Source organism: Parasteatoda tepidariorum, unplaced genomic scaffold, assembly GCF_043381705.1.
Source record: "Parasteatoda tepidariorum isolate YZ-2023 unplaced genomic scaffold, CAS_Ptep_4.0 HiC_scaffold_640, whole genome shotgun sequence".
Classification (NCBI taxonomy): Eukaryota; Metazoa; Arthropoda; class Arachnida; order Araneae; family Theridiidae; genus Parasteatoda; species Parasteatoda tepidariorum.
Window position 1 is genome coordinate 1,286 of NW_027261863.1, and position 13,756 is coordinate 15,041.

Genomic DNA, 13,756 nt, shown 5'->3' on the forward strand with positions numbered 1-13,756 from the left:
TCGTTACATAGGTAGCACAAAATACAATTTAAAAGATGTTTTGTTTAAACTTACAACATGATAATTTATAGGAATATATATATANAAACAATTACAGGCCACAATGCGGTCCTATAGGTTACTGTGCATAGATATATACATATAAGAGTGTGTTAAATAGCGTTAAAATGAAGCAATTCGAAGTCAATATTCTTCATCATAACAAAAGCTTATATCTCTCCTTAATATTGTCCTTAATATTAATTTCCTCATTTTAATACCATTTAATTCCCTCTTATATATATATATATATATATATATATATATCCAAGCACAGCAAATTAAACCACAGCCATTATTAACATTATTGTGGGTAAGAAAGAAAAGAGTGATCAAAAAATTTTATGAAAGAAAAATGAAATCAACTTAATTAACATTCATGATTTTACTCAAGTGAAAAATAGCTAACAGATATTCACTCACTACATTGTAAAAACTATGGTGAAATATCTCTCCAAATATGATGTTGAACAACCCGGAAAATTGTGCGACTAAACTTTTATTTCTTTTTCAAGTTAACACAAAATCATCGGTAATAAACGTTCTGAAGTAGCTAAACGTTTACTGTTTAATTATTTTGCACCAAAACAGGATAAATTTGGGTACGAATTCCATTTATTGTTTAAGAGTGTTTTAAAAAATATCATTTGAATCAAAAAAGAATAAGAAAATAAAATTGACATAATTTAAAACTATTTAAAGAGAGCTCGATTTCCCTATTACAGTTTAAACGCCAAGAAGAACTTACTTCTTACACCTGTCGATGAAAATATATTTCATACCACACTAACTCTCTCAAAGAAAAAAACTGTCATTATTGGCTTTTCAGTAAATATCTAAAAATGTATAAGCGTATGTATTTAGAGTTCATTTCTCTTTCAAAAATTAATTTTCAATTTATTAAAAAATATACAAAATAGACAAGTAGCATTATATATATTTCAAATATATTTTATATTAATATTCTTTTACAAGGTGTTGTGTTATGATGACTTCATCAGTATAGTTACTATAGGACGCAGTTAGAACCACGTCTTTCCATTTGGGGTTAAATGTTTCGATGTCATCTTCGTCAAAATATTTGCGTATTTCGTCAGCCTTATTTACGCCATTCTTGGAACGAATTCTAAAAAATTTTTTCCACAAATTTCTATCCTTGTTTAGAAGATTACTTTCGTGGTTTGCTCTTTTTGGGTTTTTCGAATCCTTCGTTTTAATAACTTGATCAGTATCTTCCTCTTCTTCTTCCTTGTCGTCATCGTTCTCATTTTGCTCCTCTTGGATTCTGGAAGTATTCGATTCACATTTTTTGTTTTTCTTCAAATTCTTTACTATTGAGTGGGTTCCTGCAGCAGTTGCACTAGCAGCAACAACAGCAGCTTGCGTACTAGCAGCCAGTCCAGCAGCTCCCACACTTTGTAACACTGCAAATAAACTACCAGCCGTAATAGTACCACCAAGATAAGCACTTTGAAATGCAGCCGCTAGAGAACCCGCTGCAATTCCTCCAGCAGTAAAACCAATAAGAGGAAGAGCTAAGGCAGTCCCGCCAAGAATGGCGCCTGATATTACTGTAGTCTTGGCAGCAAACACTATAAAAATATTTATATATAAATAAATAAATATAAAAAAAATGGACAATCCTGAATAACTTTCGATCCATTGATCGGATCTTCACGCTTCAGGACTCAATCTTAATGGTTCGATGGGGTGACATAAAATATCCTAATTACTTTGTGCAGACAATACTTTAAGTTACGAAATCAGACGAAAAAACGTACTCTGAATAGAGATACCTTTCTTTTTTATGGATTCGGATTTCTGACTTATAAAATAATAGGGTGTAGCCGCAATCTGGGAAATATGGTCTCCATAGTTTGGTTAGGAGAGCGATCGAAACTTTGGACCCCTTAAGGGGGAACCCCACCATGAGATGGTAAAATATTAACGTTTTTCCTAATTTTTTTTAAGTAATAGAGACAATGCAGAGACTCCTTGTTTTTTATGTTATTTAGCTACAATTTAGGTCTATTTTAAAAAATTTTCTTTTACAAAATGATTAAAAATAAGTTGGTGGCAGCTAAGTGTGTGACTGGTCATCAAAAAGTAGCATCTCACTGGCCTCATGGATTTAGAATTCCTGAAACATAGGAAAACCATTTTGTTTAGGTTTTCGGAAGCATAAAGACATTATCTAAAAAGTAGCATAGCGGTTTTTTGATATTCGCAAAATTACCAAAATGGCGGCAACTTGAAAAAAAAGTTTTTCATGAAAAAAATATTCATTAAAATGCTAATATAAAATCGAAATATAAAAATATCAAAAAAAATCCTATGCTACTTTCTAAAGAATATATTTTTACATAATTTAAAATAAAGAACAGCTTATTTCATTGTATAGATCATGAAAAAAACGTTAGGCCAGATCAAAAAGCAGCGTTTTGAGAAAAACGCGTTTAAAGTTTTGACTTATGGTAGGGGAAAACGTTTAATTTCATATATATAATGGTCAATAACTGAAATGCCCACAATAAGTTTCTATATACAGTCAACAGAATGGATGAGACACAAAAAAAATGTCGCCCCTCCTAATCCGGCCGAACGGGCCTTTCTACCTGCTTAGCAACGACTCTCTATTTTCCGGCATAACTTCCAAACGAACTTTGGTACCAAGAAATCGTTTTAGATAGACATTAGAAAGGGTACAAAGATTCGAAAAATGCAATAAAAAATTTTTCGGAATTTTTGAAATATTCAGGGTGGGGTCACCCCTTAATGTTCATTTCTCCTTTGCGTATTTCGCCATATCTCAAAGAAGATTTAAGTGAATTGAAAAGTTTTTGTACACAGTTTTAAACTTCGTTAATCTCATGTAAAAATAAATTTCAGTAAATGTTTGTTATTTTTTATTATTTTACTTAAAAAAAAGTCTGAAAATTTATGAATTGTAGGGTCATTTTTACTTCATTTTGAAGCATGTAATTTCACATGGCAAAATTGGTTAAATAGTTCCTGAGAAATCGAATTTCAATTAATTTTAAAGCAGGTATATATTTAAAAAATTGATTTATCAGAAACTATTCAACCTATTTCTCTNCGAAATCATCAGAATTTTTCTAAGTACCGAAAACGTCAGAAATTTTCTAAGTACCGATAACGTCCGAAATATTCTAAGTACCGAAATCGTCTGAATTTTTCTAAGTACCGAAATCGGCAGAATTTTTCTAAGTACTGAAAACGTCAGAATTTTTCTAAGTACCGAAATCAACATAATTTTTCTAAGTACCGAAATCAACATAATTTTTCTAAGTACAGTAAAACTTGTGTAAGTTGACCACTTGTGGTGCATTGTTTTAGTGGTCAACTTAGACAAGTGGTCAACTTATAGAGGGGGTGGGTCATTGTTTACTCATTGTTTACTTTTTCATTTCCTATATCATGTTGCTATATATTTAAAACAAATTTTACTTGAATTAAAAATTTTATTTAGCAAATAACCAAATGAAAATCTTAAGAAATTTGTTTAAACCTGAATGAACTTCAATTTGCTACATATACATAATTATAATATTTAACTAAATTAATTTTATGCATGTGAAGTGTTAAATAAAAATAATTTCTTAAAATATCAGAACACGAAGACATGTAATTTGAAAATTTTAACAAAACAAAATCATTTGAACACTTTAAAATTTATTCTGTTATTACTACACTTACATACCTATCTGCTCACTATTGCAACTGGAAGAGCAACTTTTCAACTAACACACCAGTTTTCAATGAATGAATGAAAGAAATGGTCAAAAGCTGCCCCCCTACAGTTTCCCCAGATTATCAACTCACAAAAGGGTTTAGATTAGCTTTTTACACTATTCACCAAACAAGTGAAATTTTAACATACACATTGCAAAATGACGGAAAATTTTCTGAATTTTTTTTCTGGTCAACTTATGACGGTTTTAGAATAGAATTTCATAATACTCCTAGACAAAATTGGCTTATTTCAGTGGTCAACATACAAGATAGACAGGTGGTCAAGTTACAAAGGTTTTGCTTCTTTATATTATATAGGAAAAATTCCGTTCTTGATAATTGAGGTCAACTTATGCAGGTGCCTAACTTACAAGGGTGGTCAACTTGGCAGGTTTCACTGTATTAGCAAATTAATAAATCATAGAATCTGCAAATGAATGCTATGTTGATTGAATTAATGAATCAGAGAGTTAAAGATTGCAGGAATAAAAAATTGTTGAATCAATGCGCGAACGTACAGTACTCTAAAAAAACGGACAATCCTGAATAACTTTTGATACATTGATCGGATCTTCCCGTTTCAGGACTCAATCTTAATGGTTCGATGGGGTGACATAAAATATCCCAATTACTTTGTGCAGACAATATTTTAAGTTACGAAATCAGACGTAAAAACGTACTTTCTCTGAATAGAGATACCTTTCTTTTTTGTGGATTCGGATTTCTGACTTCTAAAATAATAGGGTGTAGCCGCAATCTGGGAAATATGGTCTCCATAGTTTCGTTAGGAGAGCGATCGAAACTTTGGACCCCTTAATGTTAATTTTTCTTTTGCGTATTTCGCCATATCTCAAAGAAGATTTAAGTGAATTGAAAAGTTTTTGCATACAGTTTTAAACTTCGTTAATCTCATGTATAAAATAAATTTTAGTAAATGTTTTTTATTTTTTATTATTTTACTTAAAAAAAAGTCTGAAAATTTATGAATTGTAAGGTCATTTTTACTTCATTTTGAAGCATGTAATTTCACATGGCAAAATTGGTTAAATAGTTCCTGAGAAATCGAATTTCAATTAATTTTAAAGCAGGTATATATTTAAAAAATTGATTTATCAGAAACTATTCAACCTATTTCTCTAAAATTTTGTTTTTTACCATGTAAAATTGTATACATTTTAAATTAACTACATTTTGTGGGTCCGAAATTTGAATCCATCGAAAAAAAAGCATGTCTATTCAGAGAAATTACGTTTTTGTGTCTGATTTCGCAACTTAAAATATCGTCTGTATTATTTATTTATCATATTTGAGGTCACCTTCACGAACCATTAAGAATGAGTCTTGGAACGAGAAGATTCGAACATAAGATTGAAAGTTATTAAGAGTGATAATTTTTTTTTGGTGCAATAAAGCTATTAAACTAAAAACTCAAAAACGGAATAAATATGTAGGATTTATGAATGAGTGATCGAATGAATTAGCAAAATAATGAGTTCGTTACTTTATAGATCAACGATTCAAAGAATGAATGGAATAAAAGATTAATAAATAGGGGATTCGTTAGATCGAAGAATCACCATTTTGATTATCTGTTATTTCAATAGTTCACTCATTCAGTGATTTATTGATTCGTTCTTTCATTGGTTAACTGATTGGTTGGTTGATTGATTTCATTGGCTAATTAACCCTGATTCTAGTGGAAGCACCAAATAAGGATTCAAGGCTCTGCATTGATTACCGACGTCTCAATATTTCCTACTTCCGAACATAGATGACAGGGTTGAAGAGATAGCCAAAGCAAAATCTATCAGCCTTTTAGATTTCATCAAGAGTTATTGGCCAATTAAACCTAGTCCAAACGTTCTGAGATAAGCTGCTTTTGTTACCAATTTCGGATTTTACAGGCCATTACAACTTCCATTTAGGTTGAAGAATGCCACTTATTGTTTTAGTAAGTTACTGGCCTGACTATTAAAGGATTTGGAAAAATTTGCCATGTCATACCTTGATGATATAACAATTTTCTCGGATACCTGGGATCTTCATTTAGAACATCTGATGTGTGTATTGCAACTGAATATTACCTTAAAACCTTCAAAGGTCCGTTTTAAGCAGGATCATGTTCTTTATCTAGGATATATTGTCTGACAAAGTTATAGAAAACCCTCTAGTATAAAGATACAAGCAGTAGCCCAATTCCCTATACCTAAGGCCAAAACTGAGATTAGAGTATTTTTGGAGCATTCAGGCTATTATAGTCGATATATACCAATGTTCTTTGCTTTAGTTGCACAATTAAACTGACACTTAAAAAGGAATAACTAAAAAGAGAGAAATTGAGATCTTAATATGAATTAGACAAAAGTTAATTGAGAATAAGGTAATTGAAGTAAGTTAAATAGCATGTTTTCTACAGTCCAGTCTTATTTTCTTATTAATATGTATGATTTACTTTGAACAAAAAATGACTCGTAAAGAAATAATTTGCTATTGAAGTTTGCTCTAAAGTTTTAAATTAAGCTGGGATTATAAAAAAAAAATTTAAAAAATATTCCAGATTTTGAAATTGAACAAGTTTAATTTAATAAAATATTTAAAATGAAACTTGAAAATGAAACACATATGAATTTGATTGAAGAGAAGAGTGCTAGTGTTCCGCAAGTTATGTTTTGAAAGTAATGTATAAAAATATAAATAAGAGTGAGTTTCGATCTAATTATATGAAATTTTAAAAGTTGTTAAATATTTTGTTAAGGTTTAAAAGTAGTGATAATAAGCGTATTTAAAAAAAGAAAAAAAAACATTTTGATAAAAGAGATCTATTTGGCTTTAGCCTTCAGATATTGTAATGTATATGTATGCAATTATATTTCTTTACAGTTGCATTTCTTAATAGTTTTATATTCTCTATATTGCTTCGGTATACAATGCATTTATTCATTTATTTATTTGCTTCAAGACAAATTTTGCTAACTGCGGTTTTTATATACATAATGAATTCGAGCTCTAACTAAAGGTTGCAGTAAATAACGAAAATGAACCTTTCTAATCTCGTTCGAACAGGAAATGAGTAATAAGTACATAAAACTACAGGTGTTGTTGTGTTACCAGAAAAAATGCAGATCAACTATTTTTACACAATATCCTTTAACTCTTAAAAGAATGTTATGTTTTCTTGAAAATATTAATTAATTTTTAGAGTTAAAAAATATAAATATTAATGTATTTATTATGAGAAAAATCATCAATATATTAACTTTTTAATCATTCTCTATTAACAAAGATAATAAAAAACCAGCCAGCGTTAAATTTAAGGCAAATGTAAGGAAAACTGATTTAAATTGAAGCGCAAAATCCGTTTCACCTAAATCAACAAATAAATACTCATCAATATTCATTTTTTCGAAATAAATTAATGCAAATATCTAAATAAACAAACAAATAGACATTTAGGAACAAAAAGCTCTAAAAAATTTTAGAATTTCAATTTATTTTTAAATCAAATGTCCTTAGCTTAAATATACATAATTTAAATCTAAAATACTGAGTTTAAAACAATACTTACATCCAACTTCTTTTAATATTTCTTTATTTCTTTTTGATATCTATAACAAATAGAACCACTTTCATTATGCGTAACGAGTTTAAATACAAAATAAATACAAAAGGAGTGTTTTTAGTATTATTTATTGTTGTTGTTGTCTTGTCCAGTAGTGCAAGGAAAATTAAATTTGTCCAAAAGTATCTAAAGCAGCCTTGGCCACTTCAATAATCTCGATGGAATAGAGGAAGTATTATTTATTAGCTTATTGATAAAACTGCCGGACAGCCACACTGTTTGAAATTTCTCGTAAGAAATGGTTAAATAACAACTAATTTAATTGGTGTTTTACCATATTCAAACAAAACTGTCAAATGACCATAAATAAGAAAGTATTCGAACTGTTATTTGTGAGAAAAACCGTTTATACATTAACTGCTTTCACCTATTACGGTTAAACAACCAGAATTTTATCGCACGAGCTAAGCCCTAATGAAGCAACTTAGTTCCTTGCCGCTGGGTACAGATTATAGCCGAAAGAGCTAATCTATCAGTCTCATGACTAAGGATGGGAATTCGAGTCCCAGCGCTGACACCTTGATATTTCCTCCATTTTCTTTAACACGTGAAGAGTTACCAGTGTCCTGCACTCTCGAATGCCCATTATCCAATGAAAAGCTTCGCTCCAATGGTCAGTTAAATTTCCTTTTTACAGTTTTACAACTATGCTAGTTACAAATTGTTAAAAAAAAATTTTGTCAGTCTTGTCTTCAAGGTTTTATAATACTTGTTGTAAACGGTTCAAAACCTTGTAGGTAAAAAGTGTTCCTTAATGTAAACTTTACGGTTAATTGCATGGATGGAGTGTTGTTCGTTATTTTACCTTATTTTAATAAAAATTCTAACCATGCAAAACGCAAAAAAAAAGAAAAAAAAAGAATATTTAAAACCACGTTTTATCTGCATTATTCTTTGCTCCAACAAATAAAGCTAATCAAAATGTATTAATGAGTTGAACCCCTAAGCAGCAGCGGAGGGGACGGCCCTTATGATCTTTTAATTTTGAAAGATTTAAGAACTATCAGAGCATGTTTTATTTAAAGAATTGTTAGAGACAATGACTTAACTTTAGATTTACTTAATTAGTCTCTTTAAAAATATATTTTTTGCTGAAAATTAATAATACGTAAATTAAAAATTAAATATCACATATATTTATTTTGACAAACATAGACTCACATACGCCTTTAAATTAGATTATAAGATCGTTATAAGATTAGATTATTATAAGTTTAGATTATTAGATTATTTTAGATTATAAAACTATTTCGGGAAAATTTATAGTTTCTTTTCATTTAATAACATTTAAACTAAAAGTATTTATGTGAACAATAGAAAATTTAGTAATTTAAAAGATTTTTTGGTAGGTTTAAGCCAGCCAACCCTTGTTCTTACAACTTCAGTAGAACGTTGGCCTAACAATTCCTCGCAATACAACACTGTATTTAATGAAACATGTAGGTATTGCAGCTTTTATAACAAATAAGAGGTTTTTTAACAAATAAGCGTTTTTTAATGTGAACATGCGTCTCACAGAATGGCGTACCTTTGCACAGTGAGCTAAAAATGGGGGTAAAAAAAATAACTGCCAAATTGATCTAATAACCAGATTTATACGTACTAAGTGCTAATTTTAATAATTTAAAGCGTCAGCCTTAATCATGAAAATAGTTACGATTAACGCAGTTAGACACAAGAACGCTTTTTCTCTAAATCGAAATACCATTCTTTCGAAAGAATTGAATTTTTTACTCACAAACTAAAGGAAGAAAACCATACACAATCTGGAAAATATGGTCACAATAGTCAAGTCTGATGAGCCGTTTAAGGTTAGGGTCATTTAATGTTGAATTCCCTTTACCCCATTATTGCTTAACATTTTTGAGAGAATCGAAACATTTTTGTACAGAATTATAAATTTCATTTATATGGTGGTAATTCCCCGCAAAAAAATATTTTAAAAATTATATTTTAATAATGATTGAAATTTCAAAGCGCAGCATACACAAATTTTTTCAAAATTTTTAACCGTAATTATAAGAAATCAGTCGAATAGTTTTTAAGCTATAATAGAGATCAGGAAAACTGTTCGAACAATTTCAATCAAAGTTTAGATTTTGTCATTTAAAGTTTTGTAAGAAGATGAGTACGTAATTGTATATCTTACTGTTAAAAAAAAATTTCGACCATCAGTTAATAAAAGAAAAAAACGTAAATACTTATTCTACATGAATATTTTTTGCATCTTTGAATAACCGATATTTATAAATGAGTACAAAAAGTTTTATATTGTCTTAAACACATATTTCCAAAGACATCGCTAAATGCTCAAAATCTAAAATTAATAAAGGGACAAAACTTTTGGCAGACTACTCTCTTGACAAAACGATGCCGCATTCCATGTAGTAAGACTCAAAAGTCCAAATCCGTCGTAAGAATGGTGTGTTTATGCAGAGACAGTAATGTAGGCAGCTTTTGACTTATTTTCGGTAAAAATAACTTAACCATTAACGGAAAATTGCATCTTAGTCTATGAAAATCTGATTATTGGATCTCAAGTTGGCAATATTTTCTATGATATATATTTATTTATTTATATTTTCTCAATGTACAAAATAATTTTCACAGACTGAAAAATCGTAGCAAATATTAGGTGGACCGGAAAGTAATGTCGTTTTGTCACATTAAATATCCGTTAGTCTTAAAAACCAATTAATTTTTTTCGATCCATTTCGATTCTTTTTAGATTCGGCAATGAAAGGTTGTTGCGTGAATACATTATTGATTAAAAATAAAATCTTGATATCAAATGTCAAATGCAACGAAAAGACATTACTTAATTTCCAGTCCCCTAATACTTTTCTCTTTGCATGTAATTCCAAACAATTTGGAATGGATAACGTTGTTCAACATTCATATTTTTAATGGTTCGATAAAAAAAGTAATACCACTTTCAAAACTTCTTTTACATAAATTAACAATAAAACGTTACAGGTTTTATGCGTAAATATAAGGTTACTTTAAATGGTTTCGTAAGCACATTAACATACCTTTCTATTTTTCTGAACAGTAGACATCTTACTCAAGTTTTTCATCTAAGTAAAATATCATCAAGTATTATTGTTATTAGAATTTTCATATTAAAAAGTTAACAAATTTCAAAACTATATTTATACAAATCACAAATAACAAGAAAAAGTAATAGTTTATGAGAACTATTATAACTCATACAGCGCGCTGCACGACTTATAATAGTACACAAAATAGTATATAGAGTTTATAAAATAAGTTAAAAAAATACTACTTAAGTAAATAGTTTTTAACTTTTATATATATATATANACAACTCGTCCCACATTGGTGACCTTCGAGATGTGAACACGAATTTTATAAGAACAGGAATTTAAATAGGAATTCATGAAAAAAGATAATTGTAGATGAAGCTGCTATAGCAACAGCACAAAATTATTGGGTGTAAATTTTGAAATCTGTGCCAATACAGTAAAAAGTTTGGGATCTTTTAATTTATATATATATATATATATATATATACACCCTTTATTAATGATTTTTACTTTATAAGCAGTGACAAAAATGTATGGTCAAAGTTTTCAAAATTTGATAAAATTTATCGTGTTTTTGGCTCTATGGGAGCACTTAAAAACTCTGTAATTTTTATCGAAACGCTTTGATAATGATTTTGTTAAAATTAACAATAAAATATGGTATTCAATTATGTGACGAAATTTGGTAAACGTGACATAATTTTGGGTAATTTTATGATGATATTTCAGAGCATGGTACAAAAACCTTTTATTAGGTTAAATTAACTTTTCAGTTTTGTTTATTTTACTAAATGCGTGGTAAAGAACCATGATTTTGTAAATCAAAATTTTCGGTAAAACGTTACCATATGAACGGAAAATTTGCCTAATTAATAGTTTAAATACCGTATATTTTACTTTTAATACAAAAATTATGTTGTTGTTTTTTAAAGGGAATATCATTTCCATACAGTAATGTAATTTAAAGGAATTCTTTTTACCGGAAATAACTTCACCGCATCTTACGCGTATCAAATCTTACTGTAAATATAAATTTAACGTTATCGAATACTGAAAATGATGTCAACTTCACGCCATGTTGTGTAAAACAAAATTCTTGAAGTTTATCCACAATAAGAACTATTCTTTGTTCTTGTGTAGTGAATCCCGAAAAACCAAGAGTCATCTGTAGCATTTTCATTTTGTTTTAAGAAGCTACTACCCTTTCAGGTGCTGCGATAAACAAAAAAATTTTCGCAGTGTAGTTAATTAGAATACAGACATTAATTGAGACATCCTAAAGACATTTAATTTTTTTACAGATTCTATTATGGCATAGCTTCTACTTTAACAAAGACATCAATATCTAACAAAAAAAAGTAAATAAATAAAGGATAGATCTCTTTATTTTGCCCCAAATGAAAGGAGAAAGAAAATATAACATTAAAATTTCATTTTATCATAAGGGTATTGATAATTACGGAAAAAATTACTTACAATATGATGACCAGGTCTTTATCTCGACAAAAAACTTATGATGATCACCTTGTACTTAGAGATTATATATACATATTATCAGCATTATAATTATCGGAGGGATGATTTTGTTTGCGCATCAATCGGGGAATTCCCCTACGAATTTAAACGCTAGTGTTTTAATGCTTTATTTAATACTTAGCGTTGCATCATAAAATGGTGTTAGCAATTGACAAAAATACTCCCTTTTATCACAAAAAGTTTATTTATAAATTTTTATTACTTCGTTTCATTATTGACAACATAGTTATTCTAGACGTTATTTTATTAAACAAAAAGTGATTTCAGTAAGATAGTAGTGTGTCAATAACAATAGTAAACAATATAATAACAATAGTAGTAAAAATAGTAATAGTAAATAATAGAAGACAATAGTAAATAATAGTGACTTTCTTGAATATCTGTACACATGAAAGGAAAGGCATTGTGTCAAGATGAAAATTAGCAACGCATGTGTCAATCTATATTAATGATCTGCTCTACAAAGCTACCGTCATATAAGAAAGTAAGAGTCAAGGGTGATGAAAGAGCAGTGAGTTTCAGTTTGGAAAATTAAATTTCCCTTACGAATGATATATTTTCCAATTTCAGACTTTATAAATGTATATATAATAATCACTATTACTATAAAAACTGAATACTAAGGCAAAGCCTTCGAAAAAATATCCCATAAATTAATATCGAAAAAATATTGAAAGCGACATTTTCAGTTTGTGACATTTTTTTAAATTTCGCAAGAAATACTTAAAGTATTATTTTGTAACTTTAGAGATGCTTAGATCATGCAATTTTTCATACTTAGCAATAAAATTTAATGCTTTCAAAGGTTTGAGAGACCTATAATAAATCGTGTCAGGGGTGTTTCACCGAATGTCTCTGCTTCCCCCTTTTCATGGGCATGGGGATGATCAATCACAATACTCTCAACTAAGTCTAGGTTTTATTACCTACTACATTGGCACTCTTATTCGCCCCATTATATGCCAAATGATGATCGCCAAAGAGGTACGTTTATAGGAAGGAATGGCTCTTTCGTAAAACCTTTGCGTAAAACCGGTATATTTGCTTGTAGTCGTCTGCTGTCGAAGTACCAGGAGAATGCGTATATGATTCTCGAGAACTCTCATATTCTGAGGAAGAAAAGATTACAAGCTAACGTTCCTGAGACGTTAGCTTTATTAATGCATTTGCTGATAATTTCAATGGTTAAAACAAAAACTAAATCTCAAAACTTTCTTTTAAAGTTTGTATCGTGAGCCCTTTTTACTTTTTTTATTAATTTATTTTATAATTAATTTATTTCATTATATTTGGTTTTGTTTGTTTATTGCTTTAAAAAACAAGATTTTATTTCTAAAATGACATTAAAAAAGGTTATATCCTAAAAACAAGATATTACGCTGATCCTCTCCATCCGATTTGATTGATTTTTCTTTCTTGACACGAAAGTTTATTTTTTTTATTTTAAGTTAAAACCATTCACTTTATAACTTCTTTGCAGACATCTTTGTTTCTGAAGAACTATAATTATTCTCCTGTTTCATTTTGTGCCGGTAATGAGCTTCCTAACCCGAATTAGCACACTTTATGAAATAAAGTATTCTATATTTTTCATTCGATTTATTTTTATACGATTCTAAATAGAAATATTATTTAATGTGCGTAAACATCTTGGCCTAGTCATTAAAAAAAAGCATCAAAAATAGACTTGTTTGAAATTATAACAATTTTAAGCAATATTAATTAAAAGCAATATTATTTGAATAATATTGCTTTTAAGCGT

General features: G+C 29.1%; 1 protein-coding gene across 1 annotated transcript in view; it reads right to left on the minus strand.

Moving 5' to 3' along the window:
- Nucleotides 1-958: 958 nt before the first annotated feature.
- Nucleotides 959-13,756, minus strand: part of LOC107444501 (uncharacterized) — a gene marked incomplete in the record, with an annotated part of 41,903 nt that continues 29,105 nt past the window's right edge. Inside the window, 3 exon segments of the mRNA XM_071176962.1 lie at nt 959-1,631; nt 7,358-7,397; nt 10,444-10,486. Coding sequence (XP_071033063.1) covers nt 997-1,631; nt 7,358-7,397; nt 10,444-10,486 — 718 coding nt within the window.